The sequence below is a fragment of the Ranitomeya imitator genome, chromosome 4 (genome assembly GCF_032444005.1).
Source record: "Ranitomeya imitator isolate aRanImi1 chromosome 4, aRanImi1.pri, whole genome shotgun sequence".
In the NCBI taxonomy this organism is placed as follows: domain Eukaryota; kingdom Metazoa; phylum Chordata; class Amphibia; order Anura; family Dendrobatidae; genus Ranitomeya; species Ranitomeya imitator.
Window position 1 is genome coordinate 13,005,631 of NC_091285.1, and position 21,106 is coordinate 13,026,736.

Below are 21,106 nucleotides of genomic sequence, written 5' to 3' on the forward strand. Positions count from 1 at the left end.
TTTGCATGGCCGGTCTATAAATACGGCCGCTCTGGGAGGAGCAGGATCATTATTTTCTTTTCCAGTGAAGAGAACATTCTGCTCTCATCATGCCTGATCCTGCCAAGTCTGCACCAGCAGCCAAGAAGGGCTCCAAGAAAGCTGTGACCAAGACTCAGAAGAAGGATGGTAAGAAGCGGAGGAAGACCAGGAAGGAGAGCTATGCCATCTATGTGTACAAGGTGCTGAAGCAGGTCCACCCTGACACCGGCATCTCCTCCAAGGCCATGGGCATCATGAACTCCTTTGTCAATGACATCTTTGAGCGCATTGCAGGGGAAGCCTCCCGCCTGGCTCACTACAACAAGCGCTCCACCATCACCTCCCGGGAGATCCAGACCGCTGTGCGCCTGCTGCTGCCTGGAGAGCTGGCCAAGCACGCCGTGTCTGAGGGCACCAAGGCCGTCACCAAGTACACCAGCGCCAAGTGATCTGCTCCGTGCTCTGCACCCACAACCCAAAGGCTCTTCTAAGAGCCACCCACCCCGTCTACATCAGAGCTGTGGCTGCTTGTCTGTGTTTTGCTGCACTGACCGGCATTATAAAAGATGACCTGCAAAATATTGCAGAAAATATAATAACCACCAGCACATTGGCTTTCTATGTGAAGGTAAGTGCTATTCTAGATGTTGGTCATGGGGCTTATGTGATATATCTGGACTGTGCAAAGGCATCCGATACTGAATCACACAACAGCCTTGTACAGACACTCCAGAAGCCGGGACTAGGGACACTATGCAGATGGGCGGCTAACTGATTAACCCCTTAACCAGAGGTATATGGTTTTGCATTTTCATTTTTTGCTCCCCTTCTTCCTAGAGCCATAACTTTTTTCTTTTTTGGTCAAAATGGCCATGTGAGGGCTTGTTTTTTGTGGGACAATATGTATTTTTGAACAACTCCATTGGTTTTACCATGTTGTGTACTCGACTAGAAAAAAATTTCAAGTGCAGTGAAATTGCAAACGAAGTGCAATCCCACACTTTTTTGGGTGTTTTTTTTTTATCACATGGGTGGTGCTCATTGGAATCCGGCAGTGACGACCATAGAGGTGTCCAGGACACCCCTGGTTATCATGCCAACCTATCTGTGATCTGCGATAACGTGACGGGGGTCACCGATGGGTGGATTTTTGGCCCGATGGCTGAAAAGTGAGCATTAAATGCCACTGTCAAGAGTTTGATGGTGCCATTTAATGGGTTACTAGCCAAGGGTGGATCGCGATTCCACCCACGGCTGTTCTGGGCACAAGTCAGCTGACATATGCCAGGATAGATGTGGGCTCACCGCTGGAGCCCACATCAAAGGGAGGGAGTTCGACATCGGCGTAAATGTACGCCTAATGTCGGAAAGGGGTTAAGGGATAAGAATCTGTTGTAAATGGTGCAGTCTCTAAATTAAATATGGTCAGGAGTGGGAACCACTAGGATCTGTACTGGGAGTAGTAATGGACCCATTAAAACAATTTCTGTTTAAAGGGAACCTGTTACCCCGAAAATCGCAGGTGAGGTAAGCCCACCGGCATCAGGGGCTTATCTACAGCATTCTGTAATGCTGTAGATAAGCCCCCGATGTTACCTGAAAGAGGAGAAAAAGACGTTATATTATACTCACCCAGGGGCGGTCCCGCTGCTGGTCAGGTCAGATGGGCGTCTCTGGTCCGCTGCGGCGCCTCCCATCTTCATTACAAGACGTCCTCTTCTGATCTTCAGCCATGGCTCCGGCGCAGGCGTACTTTGCTCTGCCCTGTTGAGGGCAAAGTACTGCAGTGCGCAGGCGCCGGGCCTCTGACCTTTCCGGCGCCTGCGCACTGCAGTACTATCCTCTGCCCTCAAGAGGGCAGAGCAAAGTACGCCTGCGCCGGAGCCGTGGCTGAAGATCAGAAGAGGACGTCTTGTAATGAAGATGGGAGGCGCCGCAGCGGACCAGACACCCATCCGACCTGACCAGCAGCGGGACCGCCCCTGGGTGAGTATAATATAACGTCTTTTTCTCATCTTTCAGGTAACATCGGGGGCTTATCTACAGCATTACAGAATGCTGTAGATTAGCCCCTGATGCCGGTGGGCTTACCTCACCCGCGATTTTCGGGGTGACAGGTTCCCTTTAATCTCCTTCCCATCCACAAGGTCAATAATAAAGAGATTAGTGTCAGACTACAGAACAGAAGGACTTGGGTGTTCTGGTTACAAGTAAGCGGAGCAGCAGTACTGTCAGGCAGCTGCAGCAAACAAGATTTTAGCGTTTATAAAAAGACAAAATCCTTTGATCCCAATAGATTTGTGGCCTCAAGTTATTTATAGAGGCATAACATCCAAAATAAGGGATCCAGTTTAGGCTCCATATTTGAACAATTATATTATGACATGTACATCATTCCCTGAGACCTGCAAACAGACATGTGCTGGGGTTGGCATACTCCTGTCCCCACAAGGAGCACTGCCAGGGCCCTGCAAAATGACCTCCAGCAGGCCACAAATGTGCATGTGTCTGCACAAACGGTTAGAAACCGACTCCATGAGGATGGTCTGAGTGCCCGACGTCCACAGATGGGGTTGTGCTCACAGCCCAACACCGTGCAGGACGCTTGGCATTTGCCACAGAACACCAGGTTTGGCAAATTCGCCACTGGCGCCCTGTGCTCTTCACAGATGAAAGCAGGTTCACACTGAGCACATGTGACAGACTTGACAGTCTGGAGACACCGTGGAGAGCGATCTGCTGCCTACAATATCCTTCAGCATGACTGGTTTGGCAGTGGATAAGTAATATTGTGGGGTGGCATTTCTTGAACATGGGCCGCACAGCCCTCCATGTACTCGCCAGAGGTAGCCTGACTGCCATTAGGTACAGAGATGAGATCCTCAGACCTCTTGTGAGACCATATTCTGGTGCGGTTGGCCCTGGGTTCCTCCTAATGCAGGACAATGCTAGGCCTCATGTGGCTGGAGTGTCAGCAGTCCCTACAAGATGAAGGCATTGAAGCTATGGACTGGCCGCCCGTTCCCCAGACCTGAATCCGATTGAACACATCTGGGACATCATGTCTTGCACCATCCACCAACGTCTGTTAGGACTGGCGGAACACACCAAGTATAAGGTGAAATAATATAGGTTCGTTCGCAGTCCGGAGTCCACCGTGCAGGTGAAAACCTGCTGCTAGTAAATGGCAGCGCTATATGGCGGTGGAAGCGAACCCTGTTAAGCCACAGGACCGCAATACCGCACTAATGAGTGCAAGCAAGGAGTCGGCGAACTCAGTCCCAAGACTCAGGGTAGAAGTCCGTTCTGACTACTTGCGCACAACACCACAACTGGGTGTAATAAGCAACTGAGACAAATAGTTTAAGAGCACCGAAGTGTGAACTGTGCCATGCTGGCAGACACCACTAAACACCCGGACGTGGGTAGGAAGCGCACTACTGGCGCCGCACTGGCAGTCACAGCTATGGACGCTGATTCGTGTGTAACACGTTGTGAGGATAGTCGGGTGCTAGACAGCAGCCATACAATAGGGTAGGGTATCCAAGGACGACTTGCACTCATCAACAAACACACGTATACAATTGTACACTAGCGCATGGCCGTGCGGTCATACAAAGCTTATATAGCTGCAGCACGTATAGGACTTTCCAAAAAAGGACCAATGGGAAGCTGCCACATAAGTTTAGCACTTTCAGGACCTTCCAGGAGGACCAATGGGAACTGCTGCAGCATCTGAGCATGTGACCCTTGATCTCCAACGGGAGATCTCACCCTGGGCATGCTCAGAAGGGAAAAAGCAGGACTTCGTCCCAAAAGTGTCCGTTCGCCTCTGCAGCACTGGCTTTAATGGCAAAAGCTGGAAAACAAGCCTAAGCACAGAGTGAGACTGAGCCAGATGCAAGGACCGATGTCTCCGCCGAGCAGGTTCCACTGCAGCAGGAGAAGAATGGGAGACCGCAGCAGAAATGGCCCGAGATTCCCCATGTGCATAAGCAGGAACTCGACCCCTAACAACGTCACGTTGCACCACAGACTGTCCAGGAGTTGGAGGATACTTTAGTCCAGGTCTGAGAGGAGATCCCTCAGATCATCTGCCGTTTCATCAGGAGCATGCCCAGGCGTTGTTGTGTGGTCATACAGGCACATGGAGGCCACACACTACTGAGCATCATTTCCTTGTCTTGAGGCATTTCCACTCTGATTTTGAGCATCATTCCAACTCCAGACCTCCGTGGGATATTAGTTGTAATTTGAGCCATCATTGTAAATAAGCCCCTGTACTTTACCTGTGTCACTACATGTAGGAATACAGTAGTATTTTCAGTGTATACAATACAGCAGTACATGGTGTAGACTGCTCAATATGGAGGGGGCAGATCACTATTTTTGGGTATTAACCCCTTTCTGCCAGCTGACGGAATAGTACGTCAGCTGGCAGATCCCCTGCTTTGAGGTGGGCTCCGGCGGTGAGCCCACCTCAAAGCCGCGACATGTCAGCTGTTTTGTACAGCTGACATGTGCGCGCAATGAGCGCGAGCGGAATCGCGATCCGCCCGCGCCCATTAACTAGTTAAATGCCGCCGTCAAGCGCTGACAGCGGCATTTAACTAGCGCTCGTACTCGCACTGCTGACCCCCGTCACATGATCGGGGGTCAGCAGTGCATTTCCATAACAACCAGAGGTCTCCTTGAGACCTCTATGGTTGTTGATGGCCGATTGCTTTGAGCGCCACCCTGTGGTCGGCGTTCAAAGCAACCCTGCATTTCTGCTACATAGAGGTGATCTGTGAATCACCTCTATGTAGCAGAGGCGATCGAGTTGTGCATGCTTCTAGCCTCCTATGGAGGCTATTGAAGCATGCCAAAATTAAGAAAAAAAAGTGATTAAAAAAAAAAAAATATATAAAAGTTCAAATCACCCCCCTTTCGCCCCAATCAAAATAAAACAATTAAAAAAAAAATCAAACACACATATTTGGTATCGCCGTGTTCAGAATCGCCCGATCTATCAATAAAAACAAAGGATTAACCTGACCGCTAAATGGCGTAGCGAGAAAAAAAATCAAAACGCCAAAATTACGTTTTTTTGGTCACCGCGACGTTGCATTAAAATGCAATAACGGGCGATCAAAAGAACGTATCTACACCAAAACGATATCATTAAAAACGCCAGCTCGGCACGCAAAACATAAGCCCTCACCTGACCCCAGATCACGAAAATTGGAGACGCTACGGGTATCGGAAAATCGCGCAATTTTTTTTTTTTTTTTAAGCAAACTTTGGAATTTTTTTTCACCACTTAGATAAAAAAAATAACCTAAACATGTTTGGTGTCTATGAACTCGTAATGACCTGGAGAATCATAATGTCAGATAAGTTTTAGCATTTGGTGATCCAGGGAAAAGAGCCAAACAAAAAAACAGTGTGGGATTGCACTTTTATTGCAATTTCATCACACTTGGAATTTTTTTCCCGTTTTCTGTTACATGGCATGGTAAAACCAATGATATCGTTCAAAAGTACATCTCGTCCCGCAAAAAATAAGCCCTCACATGGCCATATTGACGGAAAATTAAAAAAGTTATGGCTCTGGGAAGGAGGGGAGCGAAAAATGAAAAAGCAGAAAAAGCTCCGGGGGTGAAGGGGTTAAGCATGAAATGAAGGATATATATTATATAGGGGTATATAGCACTATATGTATACAGCATTAAACAGATTTAGCAAGATATGGAGGGTATATAGCAGTAAATGGGGAGCATTAAGCACTACTTTGGTGTACACAGCACAGGAGTTTAGGGTTAAAGAGCCCTTATATGGCACTATATGTAGAGTATTTGGCACTCTGTAGACATACGGCACTATGAAGGGTAATCAGCACTATATGTAACATAGTTAGTAAGGCCGAAAAAAGACATTTGTCCATCCAGTTCAGCCTATATTCCATCATAATAAATCCCCAGATCTACGTCCTTCTACAGAACCTAATAATTGTATGATACAATATTGTTCTGCTCCAGGAAGACATCCAGGCCTCTCTTGAACCCCTCGACTGAGTTCGCCATCACCACCTCCTCAGGCAAGCAATTCCAGATTCTCACTGCCCTAACAGTAAAGAATCCTCTTCTATGTTGGTGGAAAAACCTTCTCTCCTCCAGATGCAAAGAATGCCCCCTTGTGCCCGTCACCTTCCTTGGTATAAACAGATCCTCAGCAAGATATTTGTATTGTCCCCTTATATACTTATACATGGTTATTAGATCGCCCCTCAGTCGTCTTTTTTCTAGACTAAATAATCCTAATTTCGCTAATCTATCTGGGTATTGTAGTTCTCCCATCCCCTTTATTAATTTTGTTGCCCTCCTTTGTACTCTCTCTAGTTCCATTATATCCTTCCTGAGCACCGGTGCCCAAAACTGGACACAGTACTCCATGTGCGGTCTAACTAGGGATTTGTACAGAGGCAGTATAATGCTCTCATCATGTGTATCCAGACCTCTTTTAATGCACCCCATGATCCTGTTTGCCTTGGCAGCTGCTGCCTGGCACTGGCTGCTCCAGGTAAGTTTATCATTAACTAGGATCCCCAAGTCCTTTTCCCTGTCAGATTTATCCAGTGGTTTCCCATTCAGTGTGTAATGTTGATATTGATTCCTTCTTCCCTTGTGTATAACCTTACATTTATCATTGTTAAACCTCATCTGCCACCTTTCAGCCCAAGTTTCCAACTTATCCAGATCCATCTGTAGCAGAATACTATCTTCTCTTGTATTAACTGCTTTACATAGTTTTGTATCATCTGCAAATATCGATATTTTACTGTGTAAACCTTCTACCAGATCATTAATGAATATGTTGAAGAGAACAGGTCCCAATACTGACCCCTGCGGTACCCCACTGGTCACAGCGACCCAGTTAGAGACTATACCATTTATAACCACCCTCTGCTTTCTATCACTAAGCCAGTTACTAACCCATTTACACACATTTTCACATACTGCACTATATATAGGTACAAAGCACTATGGCGTGTGTACTATAGCGGTATACAGTACTGCACTGATGGTTTACTGCAGTATATGGAGATAAAGCAGCACAATATGATAAGGATTTCCAGACGTATATAGCATTATATGGGGGTATAAAACAAGATATGGAGAGTATATAGCACTACATGGGGGTATACAGCAGGATATAGAGTATATAGCACTATATGGGGGCATACAGCAGGATATAGAGAGTATATAGCACTATATGGGGGTATACAGCAGGATATAGAGTATATAGCACTATATGGGGGTATACAGCAGGATATGGAGTATATAGCACTATATGGGGGCATACAGCAGGATATAACCCTTTGCTCCCCTGACCAGTGATGATCTCAGTGATTTCTCTCGGTCTCACGCCGCCATTGTTCCGAGCAGGAGGTCATCGGGGAGGACTCGGGTCTGTGACTAGATGTAACGTCCTCGCGATAAAAGCGGGAAAATGACAGGAAAAAGTGCGGGAAATTCAAAATCCCCAACAGTTCTGTGCTCCGCCCACATGTGAGGAGAAGCCGCGGCTCCTGCTGCTGGGGGAGGGGCTGGTGATCGCCCGGTGCCCGGATGGCTGCAGGCTGCTCTGCGGGAGCTGGAAACATCGGACACTAAAGGGTTAAGTGTCTGCGGGGAAGTGACCCTGTAGGCGGAGCCATAGCCCTACTGAGTGCTGATTGGCTGAGCGCTGAATATGAAATTCCCGCCCAACGCCCTTCGTTCTCCTCAGTAACACGTGGTGTCATGGCGGCAGCTCCTGACAGACTGAGTGGATCTTGTAGATTCCTCACTATGTGACAGTGTATACAGCATATGGCGGTATATACCGCGCTATATGGGGGTTTTATCCCAATATATTTTACGCCCTCATCTAGTGCTATTAATTCCACAGCGTTAGACACGTTTTCATCAATGTGCACATTAGGGATCACACTATTCCTCAGCATTAAAGCTTTTTGTGAGAAAAACCAGGTAATGACGGGGAGAACATACAAACTCCTTGCAGATGTTCTTGGTGGGATTTACTCCCCGGACGCCAGCACTGTATGGAGGCTACACAGCACAGAATAGGGATATTTCACCCCTGCACAAAGTGGCTGGATAACACTAACATAATAGGGATCTACCCAGTGTACACCCCTCATACATAGTCAACCGTACAACATATGTACACATCACAGCAGAGATCAGCGGCGTCAGCTCTTGTGGTGACGGTGTGGGTGGCTCTTAGAAGAGCCTTTGGGTTGTGTGGATAGATGGGATCAGTGTCGCTCACTTGCTCTTCTTGCTGCTCTCAGTCTTCTTGGGCAGCAGCACGGCCTGGATGTTGGGCAGGACGCCCCCCTGGGCGATGGTCACCCCACCCAGCAGCCTGTTCAGCTCCTCGTCATTGCGCACGGCCAGCTGCAGGTGTCGGGGGATGATGCGGGTCTTCTTGTTGTCCCGGGCGGCATTGCCGGCTAATTCCAGGATCTCAGCGGTCAGATACTCCAGCACAGCAGCCAGATAGACCGGAGCACCGGCGCCCACCCTCTCAGCATAGTTACCCTTGCGGAGAAGTCTGTGCACACGACCAACCGGGAACTGCAGTCCTGCCCGGGATGAGCGGGTCTTGGCTTTAGCACGGACCTTCCCTCCTTGTTTGCCGCGTCCAGACATCACTGCACTCACAGTTATCAGCAGATAGAGAACTCTATTGTGTGGTCTCCTGCGCCTTTTATAACCTACTCCTGCCCCGCCTCCTCTCCTGCCATTGGCTGAATCTAAAGTCACCAATAGAAACAAGACTTGAGGAAACACCAATGAGCTGCAGTGGGCAGAGATCATTATGCCTGCTGTGGTCACACCATAGTCTCACCCAATAGAACAGCGATCTGACAGCATTGCTCATTTGCATGGCCGGTCTATAAATACGGCCGCTCTGGGAAGAGCAGGATCATTATTTTCTTTTCCAGTGAAGAAGAGAACATTCTGCTATCATCATGCCTGATCCTGCCAAGTCTGCACCAGCAGCCAAGAAGGGCTCCAAGAAAGCTGTGACCAAGACTCAGAAGAAGGATGGTAAGAAGCGGAGGAAGACCAGGAAGGAGAGCTATGCCATCTATGTGTACAAGGTGCTGAAGCAGGTCCACCCTGACACCGGCATCTCCTCCAAGGCCATGGGCATCATGAACTCCTTTGTCAATGACATCTTTGAGCGCATTGCAGGGGAAGCTTCCCGCCTGGCTCACTACAACAAGCGCTCCACCATCACCTCCCGGGAGATCCAGACCGCTGTGCGCCTGCTGCTGCCCGGAGAGCTGGCCAAGCACGCCGTGTCTGAGGGCACCAAGGCCGTCACCAAGTACACCAGCGCCAAGTGATCTGCTCCGTGCTCTGCACCCACAACCCAAAGGCTCTTCTAAGAGCCACCCACCCCGTCTACATCAGAGCTGTGGCTGCTTTTCTACTCCTTTCAATGGGGAACATGTGGCTGCACTGACCGTCATCTCATTAGTTCAGAGGCTCCGACGAGGGTCTGTTTCTGTCCTTAGAGCACAAGTTGGGATGGAGATTAGAGGAAGGTGATATAAAGATGGGGAGAATGATGATGTTGATAGTGGTCTATAGAGCGGATGTGGAATGCTGGGAATGGTCTGGCCATAAAGGGGCAGATGCCGGCCACCATTAATGCCCTATTGCACTTCACTGGATCCTGTTCTCCCAGAGTGCGGAGTCCTAGTTCTCTGGTTACGTTGTTCTGCTGACAATAGGTGGAGATTGGCTGTGTAAGGACTTTCAGTGTTAGTGATGTTTCCAGCAGTTTCTATTAAATCTCATTGGAGCTCTGTGTGTTCTCGCTGATATTCCTGATATTACACACCCTCTGCTCTGCAAACAGCTGAAGGCACAGGGTCAATAAGCTCCTAAAGAATGATCTATTTGTAGGTCTGAATCTCACATTAATGGAGCAGTAGTGTCTTGACACAGGCGCTGCTGCTACGTGAGCAGAGCACAATACGGAGGGTATAAAGCACTTTGAGGGTTTATAGCACTACATGGAGGAATACAGTAGTATATAATAATTTACATAGCGCCAACATATTCCGCAGCGCTTTACAGTTTAACAGTTTCAAACACAATTTCAAACACAACAGTCATAAGTAACAACGTTAACAAGAATACAATAATTGGAGCAAAATAAAAAATGGAGGTTATACACCACTATGTAGATGGTGAGAATACAGCACTATAATCATACCTCCCAACTTTTGAAGTTGGGAAAGAGGGACAAAGTTTGCGGCGCGCAACGCAAATTTTAGGCCACGCCTCTGACCACACCCATTCACTAGTCACACCCATATCCACGTCCCAACCACACCCATTTAGCACTGCTGATCACACTGTTCATAAAGAATAATTATAAACAAAAAAATATGGCCACACTGCTCCATACTGTATAATGGCCACACAGTGCTCCATACTGTATAATGGCCACACATGATGCTCCATACTGTATAATGGCCACACATGATGCTCAATACTGTATAATGGCCACACATGATGCTCAATACTGTATAATGGCAGCACATGATGCTCCATACTGTATAATGGCCACACATGATGCTCCATACTGTATAATGGCCACACATGATGCTCCATACTGTATAATGGCCACACATGATGCTCCATACTGTATAATGGCCACACATGATGCTCCATACTGTATAATGGCCACACATGATGCTCCATACTGTATAATGACCGCACAGGATGCTCCATACTGTATAATGGCCACACATGATGCTCCATACTGTATAATGGCCCCACATGATGCTCAATACTGTATAATGGCAGCACATGATGCTCCATTCTGTATAATGGCCACACATGATGCTCCATACTGTATAATGGCCACACATGATGCTCCATACTGTATAATGGCCACACATGATGCTCCATACTGTATAATGACCGCACAGGATGCTCCATACTGTATAATGGCCCCACATGATGCTCAATACTGTATAATGGCAGCACATGATGCTCAATACTGTATAATGGCCACACATGATGCTCCATACTGTATAATGGCCACACATGATGCTGCATACTGTATAATGGCCACACATGATGCTCCATACTGTATAATGACCGCACAGGATGCTCCATACTGTATAATGACCGCACATGATGCTCCATACTGTATAATGGCCACACATGATGCTCAATACTGTATAATGGCAGCACATGATGCTCAATACTGTATAATGACCACACATGATGCTCCATACTGTATAATGGCCACACATGATGCTCAATACTGTATAATGACCGCACATGATGCTCAATACTGTATAATGGCCACACATGATGCTCCATACTGTATAATGGCCACACATGATGCTCAATACTGTATAATGACCACACATGATGCTCCATACTGTATAATGGCCACACATGATGCTCAATACTGTATATTGGCTTCACATGATGCTCCATACTGTATATTGGCTGCACATGATGCTCCATACTGTATAATGACCGCTCATAATGCTCCATACTGTATAATGGCCGCACATGATGCTCCATACTGTATAATGACCGCACAGGATGCTCCATACTGTATAATGACCGCACATGATGCTCCATACTGTATAATGGCCACACATGATGCTCCATACTGTATAATGGCCACACATGATGCTCCATACTGTATAATGGCCCCACATGATGCTCAATACTGTATATTGGCCGCACATGATACTTCGTATCGTATAATGGCCACGCATAGCTACTCCTACACTTTGCAGACACGGCTCCGCTCCGTACACACGGCTCCACTCCATACATCTCATACACACACGGCTCCGCTCCGTACACCTCGTACACATTCAGCTCCGCTCCGTACACCTCGTAAACATTCAGCTCCGCTCCATACACCTCATACACGGCTCCGCTCCATACACCTCATACACACACGGCTGCGCTCCATACATCTCATACACATTGCACTACTCCGTACACCTCATACACACACCGCTCCGCTCCATACACATTGCACATGCTGCTCCGCTCCGTATACCTTCTACACACACGGCTCCGCTGCGTACACATACGGCTCCTCTCCATACATCTCATACACACACGGCTCTGCTCTATACACATTGCACACGCTGCTCTGCTCCGTATACCTTGTACATGCATGACTCTGCTCCGCACACCTCGTACACACGTGGCTCTGCTCTGTACACCTCGTACACACATGGCTCCGCTCCGTACACCTCGTACACACGTGGCTCCGCTCCATACACCTTTCACACTCTGCTCTGATCCGCACACCTCTTACACACACGACTCCGCTCCATACACCTTTCACACGCTGCTCCGCTCCGTACACCTCGTACACACGCGGCTGTGCTCCGTACACCTCTTACACACGACTCCGCTCCGTACATCTTTCACATGCTGCTCCGCTCCGTACACCTCGTACACACGCGGCTGTGCTTCGTACACCTCGTACACATGCGGCTGTGCTCCGTACACGTCGTCCACACGCGCCTGTGCTCTGTACACCTCGTACACATGCGGCTGTGCTCCGTACACCTCGTACACACGGCTCCGTACACCTCTTACACACGACTCCGCTCCGTACACCTTTCACATGCTGCTCCGCTACGTACACCTCGTACACATGCGGCTGTGCTCCGTACACCTCGTACACACGGCTCCGTACACCTCTTACACACGACTCCGCTCCGTACACCTTTCACATGCTGCTCCGCTCCGTACACCTCATGCACACACGCGGCTGTGCTCTGTACACACGACTCTGCTCAGTACACCTCGTACACACGACTCTGCTCTGTACACCTTTCACATGTTGCTCTGCTCCGTACACCTCGTACACACGGCTGTGCTCTGTACACCTCGTACACACAACTCTGCTCAGTACACCTTTCACATGCTGCTCCGCACACCTCGTACACACGCGGCCGTGCTCCGTACACCTCATACACACGCGGCTGTGCTCCGTACACACGCGGCTGTGCTCCGTACACACGCGGCTGTGCTCCGTACACTTCGTACACACGCGGCTGTGCTCCGTACACCTCGTACACACGCGGCTGTGCTCCGTACACCTCGTACACACGCGGCTGTGCTCCGTACACCTCGTACACACGCGGCTGTGCTCCGTACACCTCGTACACACGCGGCTGTGCTCCGTACACCTCGTACACACGACTCCGCTCCGTACACCTCGTACACACGACTCCGCTCCGTACACCTCGTACACACGACTCCGCTCCGTACACCTCGTACACACGACTCCGCTCCGTACACCTCGTACACACGACTCCGCTCCGTACACCTCGTACACACGACTCCGCTCCATACACCTCGTACACACGACTCCACTCCGTACACCTCGTACACACGACTCCGCTCCATTCACCTCGTACACACGACTCCGCTCCGTACACCTCGTACACACGACTCGTACACACGACTCCGCTCCGTATACCTCGTACACACGCGGCTGTGCTCCGTACACCTCGTACTCACGACTCTGCTCCGTACACCTTTCACATGCTGCTCCGCTCCGTACACCTCGTACACACGCGGTTGTGCTCCGTACACCTCGCACACACGCGGCTGTGCTCCGTACACACGACTCCGCTCACCTTTCACATGCTGCTCTGCTCCGTACACCTTTCACGTGCTGCTCTGCTCCGTACACACGCGACTGTGCTCCGTACACCTCGTACACACGACTCCGCTCTGTACACCTCGTACACACGCGGCTGTACTCCGTACACCTCGTACACATGGCTCCGTACACCTCTTACACACGACTCTGCTCCGTACACCTTTCACAGTAGGAGGTGCACCGAGCGGAGCCACGTGTGTACGAGGTGTACCAAACAGAGCCGCGTGCGTGTGTGAGGTGTACCAAGCGGAGCCGCGTGTGTGTATGAGGTGCACCGAGCGGAGCTGCGTGTGTGTGTATACACGAGGTGAACCGAGCGGAGCCGCGTGTGTGTACGAGGTGCACCGAGCAGAGCCGCGTGTGTGTGTCTGTGTACGAAGTGTACCGAGCGGAGCCTCAGCCGCGTGTGTGTACCGAGTGGAGCTGCAGCTTGTAATTAGCACATGATGATACAGTGACTGACTGTCATAGGGGCTTAGGCTTAGCACTTTTATGCCTGGGGAAAAAAAGCAGCCACATTGATGTGTTGTCACTATCTCCCAGGGAGCTGCAGCTGCTCCTCCTCCACAATGCACTGGACGGAGTGAGTCATCTCTGTGACATCCACTACTCACTGATCTGCATCTGTCAGTCCACTCATGGTCTGCTGCTTACATTGCCCCCGGCACCCAGGCTGTGTCCGGATGTGTTATGTCACCTCAGGTGTCCTCTCTCTCTGAACTGTGAGGCACACTGGAAGACTCAGGAACGTACCGATGGGGAAGGGGCGTGGCCTAACAAAAGGGGGCGTGACAGCAGCTTCTCCTGTTCTGTCTGCAGGACGCTCTGCGTCCCGTGCAGGACAGCCGGGACAAGCATGAAATCCGGGAAAGTCCCGCACAATGAGGGACGGTTGGGAGGTATGGCGTATGCTATAATTGACAGACTGATCTGCAGATCTGGTTCTCACATTGTAATCACTCCGAGCAGGAGGTCACTGGGGAGAGGAATCGGGTTTCTGACTATTTTTAGGGTCATCATGGTAGAAGCTGGAAAAAAAACAAAATAAGCGGGAAATTCAAATTCACTAACAGTTCTGTGCTTGGCCAATCAGCAGAGGAAGGGGCGGAGCTAACTATGCTATTTAATTTACATCCCTGCCAATGAAACGTGTCATCGCTGCAGTTCTCTTTCTGGTCCACTCACGGACTATATAAATGAGGACTGAGCACTCATTAGTCATAGCTTTCTGCTGACTACAAGGAAGATGTCTGTTCGCGGCAAAGGAGGGGAAGGGCGGTGCCAAGCGGCACAGGAAGGTTCTCCGCGATAACATCCAGGGCATCACCAAGCCTGCCATCCGCCGTCTCGCTCGCAGGGGAGGCGTCAAGCGCATTTCTGGCCTCATTTACGAGGAGACTCGCGGTGTCCTGAAAGTCTTCCTGGAAAATGTGATCCGTGACGCCGTCACCTACACCGAGCATGCCAAGAGGAAGACCGTCACCGCCATGGACGTGGTGTACGCGCTGAAGCGCCAGGGCCGCACTCTCTACGGCTTCGGAGGTTAAGGTCTCTGTTCTGCTAAAACACAAAGGCTCTTCTAAGAGCCCCCCACATCTTCTGAGGAGAAGCTACAGCTGCCGGGGCGGAGGGGAAGGGGCTGCTGATAGCACTGTGCTGGGATGACTGCAGCTGGGAACATTGCAGGCTCTAATGGGTTAACACTGAGGGTCTTGGGGGTTAAGGAATCTGGTGCTGTGTGGGGGTGGATCCATAGTACTATTTGGTGTTCATGTGTTGTATACTGCAATATTTGGGGAAGAACAGAATATCAGGAATATACAGCGCTATATGGAGGGTATACAGCACAGTGTGGAAAGCGTATAGGCATCAATAGCACAATTTGTGTATCCGGCACTAGATGAACGGGATTGTGAAGGAAACCATTTTGTAATCCACCTTGTTCCCTGAATTAACCATGTACATGGACTTTACTCCAAGCATCTCCCAACCTTGAAGAACAAGTTCTGGACTCTGTATGACGGCAGGCCATATCCATTGTGCTTGTCAGGATCACCCTGAACACTTACAATTAATTTGCATACTTGTCTATATAATCCTGGGTGAGTCTAAATAAGCAGAAATTTACATTATGCGCAAAATAATAGAAAAAAGCTGAATCCTCACAATAGCCTTTATTTCCATATATACAGAGGCGCTGGGAGCTGCACACTCAATTCCAAATGAAAACCTAGATAGATAAACATATCTATAGATAGATATATCTATGTATAGATAGATATCTCTATAGATATAGATCTATCTATATCCATCTGTCAATTGAATCTATATCTAAATCTATCTATCGATAGAAAAAATCTGCTTTAGGCCGAGGTCACAATTTACGAGAAACTTGCACACGTCTCGCACCTCAATACCCGGTACTTGGACAGGAGCGTCCAGCTGCATAGAAATACATGGAGCCGCACAGTCCGGTGCAGAGTGCCAGTTGCAGTGTTGGGTATTGAGGCGAGAGACTCGTGCAAGTGTCTCGCAAGTGTGACCCCGGCCTGAAACACCATATCTTTTTAATTTTTAAAAAAAATTTGCGTGGGCTCCTGTGCAATTTTCAAGTCCTGAGTGGGAAAGCCAGCGACTGGGGGTCGATGTTTATAGCCTAGGAAGCAGGTAATACTCATGGCCTCCTCCCAGGCTATGAATATCAGCCCAAAACTGATGTGGGGTCCCCCTATATTTTATAGCCAGAAAGGCTACTCATACAGCTGCGGGCTGATATTCATAGCCTAGAGAGGAGTCATGGATATTGCCCCCCCTGCTGCAAATACCAGCCCACAACCGCTCCAGAAATGGCGCATCTATAAGATGCGCCAATTCTGGCACTTAGCTCCTCTCTTCCCACTGCCCTGTAACAGTGGGATATGGTGTAATAAGGGGTTAATGTCACCTTTGTATTGTAAGTAGTGTTGAGCGATACCGTCCGATATTTGAAAGTATCGGTATCGGCCGATATCCGAAAAATATCAGATATCGCCGATATCCGATACCAATACAAGTCAATGGGACACAAATATCGGAAGGTATCCTCTATGGCAGAGGTCCCCAACTCCAGTCCTCAAGGCCCACCAACAGGTCATGTTTTCAGGATTTCCTTTGCATTGCACAGGTGATGCAATTATTACCTGGGCAAGACTAAGGAAATCCTGAAAACATGACATGTTGGTGGGCCTTGAGGACTGGAGTTGGGGACCCCTGCTCTATGGTTCCCAGGGTCTGAAGGAGAGGAAACTCTCCTTCAGGCCCTGGGATCCATATTCATGTGTAAAAGAATACAAAATATTGATATACTTACCCTCGGACGCGCCCTGGTTGTAACCGCTGCAACCGCCATGATTCCCTTCCTAAGAATGAGCGCGTAAAGGACCTTCGATGACGTCGCGGCTTGTGATTGGTCGCGTGACCGCTCATGTGACATCTCACGCGACCAATCACAAGCCGCAACGTCATCGAAGGTCCTTCACACGCTCATTCTTAGGAACAGAAGCATGGCGGTTGCAGCGGTTACAACCAGGGCGCATCCGAGGGTGAGTATATCAATATTTTTTATTCTTTATTTTACACATCAATCTTCATCCCGATACCGATTCCCGATATCGCAAAAATATCGGAACTCGGTATCGGAATTCCGATACCGCAAATATCGGCCGATACCCGATACTTGCGGTATCGGAATGCTCAACACTAATTGTAAGGTGACATTAAGCCCGGTTAATAATGGAGAGGCGTCAATAAGAAACCTATACATTACTAATCCTATAGTAGTGAAAGAGTTTTAAAAAAAAGACACAGCCAGAAAAAAGTATTTTAATATTCGTAATTTCACCATACTTACCATACTCGATTGCCCGTAAAAAATAAAAATAATAAACCAACTGTATACTCCCTGTCTGACGCCGTCCAATTAATAATGAGTGTCCCATGACGATGTCCCCTATAGAACAATGACATCGGGTGATGTCACTGCTCTATAGGCCTCCAGTGACACACGACAGGAGACAATGGCTCCTGCAGTGCATCACTGAAGAGGTTACTTTAGTTCATTGCTCTCATTTTATGGCAATGCTGTGTGGGAATTTTCCCATGCAGCAGTGCCGAAAGTGACAGTATGATGAACAACACTGTACTCACAGCGGCGGAGGGATACAGTGCAGAAGGATACCTTCAGTCATTGTATCCCGGATACCCTGGAGAGTGGTCGCATCTGCCGATGTGACAGATCTCCACGGGAGATCATCGTGGGACACTCGTTATTAAAAGGATTACTGCAGATCAGGGAGTATATTGTTGGTTTATTATTTTAATATTTTTTGCAGGTAATCGATGGCTTCTCTGGGACAAGGTGATTGATGAGTATGTACTCTATGTTGTATGTTCTGTATGTGTTTTGCTTTTTTTTTTACACTTGAACACAGGAGCCTGATGATGGGACTATACTGTCCCATTATCCGGCTACCTGTCACTGTAGCAGGCATAGCCGGATGGGACAAGTGGTAGTAGTCCCATCGGTTGATGCCTGCCTACATACAGCCTCACACAAACACAGCACTGCACACACAGCCCCGCGATCCCCGCGCAGTCACGCACACACACAGCTCCGTGATCCCCGCACAGCCCTGCAGACCCCCGCACAGTCACACACACAGCCCCGGAGACCACCGCAGGCACCCACAAACACCCGCACACAGACACACACATCTTCACCGCACACACACAGTCTCCGCCCACACACTCTTCCCCCTCCCGATCTGCAGCAGTTCTCGCACCCAACTCCCCAGCATAAATATGTGATTCTTAACCCCTTACCGGCATTGGACGTACTATACCGTCCGATGCTGGCTCCCCTGCTTTGATGCAGGGCTCCGCGGTGAGCCCGCATCAAAGCCGGGACATGTCAGCTGTTTTGAACAGCTGACATGTGCCCGTAATAGGCGCGGGCAGAATCGCGATCTGCCCGCACCTATTAACTAGTTAAATGCCGCTGTCAAACGCAGACAGCGGCATTTAACCACCGCTTCCGGCCGGGCGGCCGGAAATGACGTCATCGCCGACCCCCGTCACATGATCGGGGTCGGCGATGCTTGTATATTGTAACCATAGAGGTCCTAGAGACCTCTATGGTTACTGATGACCGGTGGCTGTGAGCGCCACCCTGTGGTCGGCGCTCACAGCACACCTGCAATTCTGCTACATAGCAGCGATCAGCAGATCGCTGCTATGTAGCAGAGCCGATCGTGCTGTGCCTGCTTCTAGCCTCTCATGGAGGCTATTGAAGCATGGCAAAACTTAAATCAATAAAAAAAATCAAATCTATGCATATTTGGTATCGCCGCGCTCCGAATCGCCCGATCAATTAAAAAAAAGTATTAACCTGATCGCTAAACAGCGTAGCGGGAAAAAAATTCGAAACGCCAGAATTATGTTTTTTTTTTGTCGCCGCGACATTGCATTAAATTGCAATAACGGGCGATCAAAAGAAAGTATCTGCACCGAAATGCTATCATTAAAAACGTCATCTCGGCATGCAAAAAATAAGCCCTCAATCGACCCCAGATCATGAAAAATGGAGACGCTACGAGTATCGGAAAATGGCGCACTTTTTTTTTTTTTTTTTAGCAAAGTTTGGAATTTTTTTTCACCAGTTAGATAAAAAATAACCTAGTCATGTTAGGTGTCTATGAACTCGTACTGACCTGGAGAATCATAATGACAGGTCATTTTTAGCATTTAGTGAACCTAGCAAAAAAGCCAAACAAAAAAAACAGTGTGGGATTGCACTTTTTTTGCAATTTCACCGCACTTGGAATTTTTTTCCCGTTTTCTAGTACACGACATGCTAAAACCAATGATATCGTTCAAAAGTACAACTCGTCCCGCAAAAAATAAGTCCTCACATGGCCAAATTGACGGAAAAATAAAAAAGTTATGGCTCTGGGAAGGAGGGGAGCGAAAAACGAACACGGAAAAACGAAAAAATCCCTGGTCATGAAGGGGTTAAGAAATTCTTTATGTCTTTGCCTGATGAAGAGACCTGTGTAGTCTGGAAAGTTTGCAATTTGTTACCCTCTTTTCAGTTAGCCTCTGCCTCCAGTGTTCTGCTGGTTGTAGCCAGAGATTGGCTGTTAATTTTCAGCAGAGTCTGCTGGTTCTGATTGGAGCTCTCTGCAATTTCTTGCTTATATTCCCCTGATATTACGCACCCTTCACCCCCCAGAGCGGTGGAGGCTCCTGATCAATGATGAATTAAAGACTGATCTATTTCTAGGTCTGAATCTCACATTGTCATTAATGGAGAAAGCGATCAACAACATGGAGATACATGAACAAAGCACAGTATGGAGAGTATATAGCACTATATGGGGGTATACAGAGGATATGGAGGGTATATAACACTATATGGGGGTATACAGCAGGATATGGAGGGTATATAACACTATATGGGGGTATATAGCACTATATGGGGGTATACAGCAGGATATGGAGGGTATATAACACTATATGGGGGTATACAGCAGGATATGGAGGGTAAATAGCACTATATGGGGGTATACAGCAGGATATGGAGGGTATATAACACTATATGGGGGTATACAGCAGGATATGGAGGGTATATAGCACTATATGGGGGTATACAGCAGGATATAGAGGGTATATAGCACTATATGGGGGTATAGAGCAGGATATGGAGGGTATATAGCACTATATGAGGGTATACTGCAGGATATGGAGGGTATATAGCACTATATGGGGGTATAGAGCAGGATATGGAGGGTATATAGCACTATATGGGGGTATACAGAAGATATAGAGGGTATATAATAACACTATATGGGGGGTATATAGCAGGATATGGAATGTATATAATAGCACTATATGGGGGGTATACAGAGACTATAACCCTTTTCTCCCCTGACCAGTGATGAGGACAGGACTCAGGTCTGTGATTAGATGTAACGTCCTCGCGATAAAAGCGGGAAAATGACAGGAAAAAGTGCGGGAAATTCAAAATCCCCAACAGTTCTGTGCTCCGCCCACATGTGAGGAGAAGCCGCGGCTCCTTCTGCTGGGGGAGGGGCTGGTGATCGCCCGGTGCCCGGATGGCTGCAGTCTGCTCTGCGGGAGCTGGAAACATCGGGCACTAAAGGGTTAACACCAAGTGTCTGCGGGGAAGTGAGCCTGTGGGTGGAGCCATAGCCCTACTGAGTGCTGATTGGCTGAGCGCTGAATATGAAATTCCCGCCCAACGGCTGATAGTTTCTCCCGCTCTTTGTTCTCCTCAGTAACACGTGGTGTCATGGCG

At 48.6% G+C, this 21,106-nt stretch overlaps 4 protein-coding genes across 4 annotated transcripts; 3 read left to right on the forward strand and 1 right to left on the reverse strand.

Annotated features, from left to right (window-relative positions):
* The first annotated feature begins 48 nt into the window (after positions 1-48).
* Positions 49-516, forward strand: LOC138675092 (histone H2B). The gene has a single exon (XM_069763073.1). The coding sequence runs from the start codon at positions 90-92 to the stop codon at positions 468-470; it is 381 nt and encodes a 126-aa protein (XP_069619174.1). The 5' UTR covers positions 49-89; the 3' UTR covers positions 471-516.
* Positions 517-8,333: 7,817 nt separating this feature from the next.
* On the reverse strand, positions 8,334-8,758 carry LOC138673847 (histone H2A type 1-like). Its single transcript, XM_069761880.1, has one exon. It carries the CDS (start codon positions 8,718-8,720, stop codon positions 8,334-8,336), a length of 387 nt encoding a protein of 128 aa, XP_069617981.1. The 5' UTR covers positions 8,721-8,758.
* A 242-nt stretch (positions 8,759-9,000) lies between these two features.
* Positions 9,001-9,486, forward strand: LOC138673848 (histone H2B). Its single transcript, XM_069761881.1, has one exon. It carries the CDS (start codon positions 9,044-9,046, stop codon positions 9,422-9,424), a length of 381 nt encoding a protein of 126 aa, XP_069617982.1. The 5' UTR covers positions 9,001-9,043; the 3' UTR covers positions 9,425-9,486.
* Positions 9,487-14,608: 5,122 nt separating this feature from the next.
* LOC138674418 (histone H4-like) lies at positions 14,609-15,336 on the forward strand. The gene is made up of 2 exons (XM_069762263.1): positions 14,609-14,651; positions 14,995-15,336. The coding sequence occupies exons 1-2, from the start codon at positions 14,609-14,611 to the stop codon at positions 15,297-15,299; spliced, it is 348 nt and encodes a 115-aa protein (XP_069618364.1). The 3' UTR covers positions 15,300-15,336.
* The last annotated feature ends 5,770 nt before the right edge of the window (positions 15,337-21,106 follow it).

What these genes read in the sequence shown, in the direction of transcription:
- LOC138673847 (XM_069761880.1), bottom strand. Translation starts at nt 8,720, where the DNA reads ATGTCTGGACGCGGCAAACAAGGAGGGAAGGTCCGTGCTAAAGCCAAG.
- LOC138675092 (XM_069763073.1), top strand. Translation starts at nt 90, where the DNA reads ATGCCTGATCCTGCCAAGTCTGCACCAGCAGCCAAGAAGGGCTCCAAG.
- LOC138673848 (XM_069761881.1), top strand. Translation starts at nt 9,044, where the DNA reads ATGCCTGATCCTGCCAAGTCTGCACCAGCAGCCAAGAAGGGCTCCAAG.
- LOC138674418 (XM_069762263.1), top strand. Translation starts at nt 14,609, where the DNA reads ATGAAATCCGGGAAAGTCCCGCACAATGAGGGACGGTTGGGAG. An exon ending in CAATGAGGGACGGTTGGGAG is followed by an intron (nt 14,652 to 14,994) that starts GTATGGCGTATG and finishes GCTGACTACAAG; the next exon opens with GAAGATGTCTGTTCGCGGCA.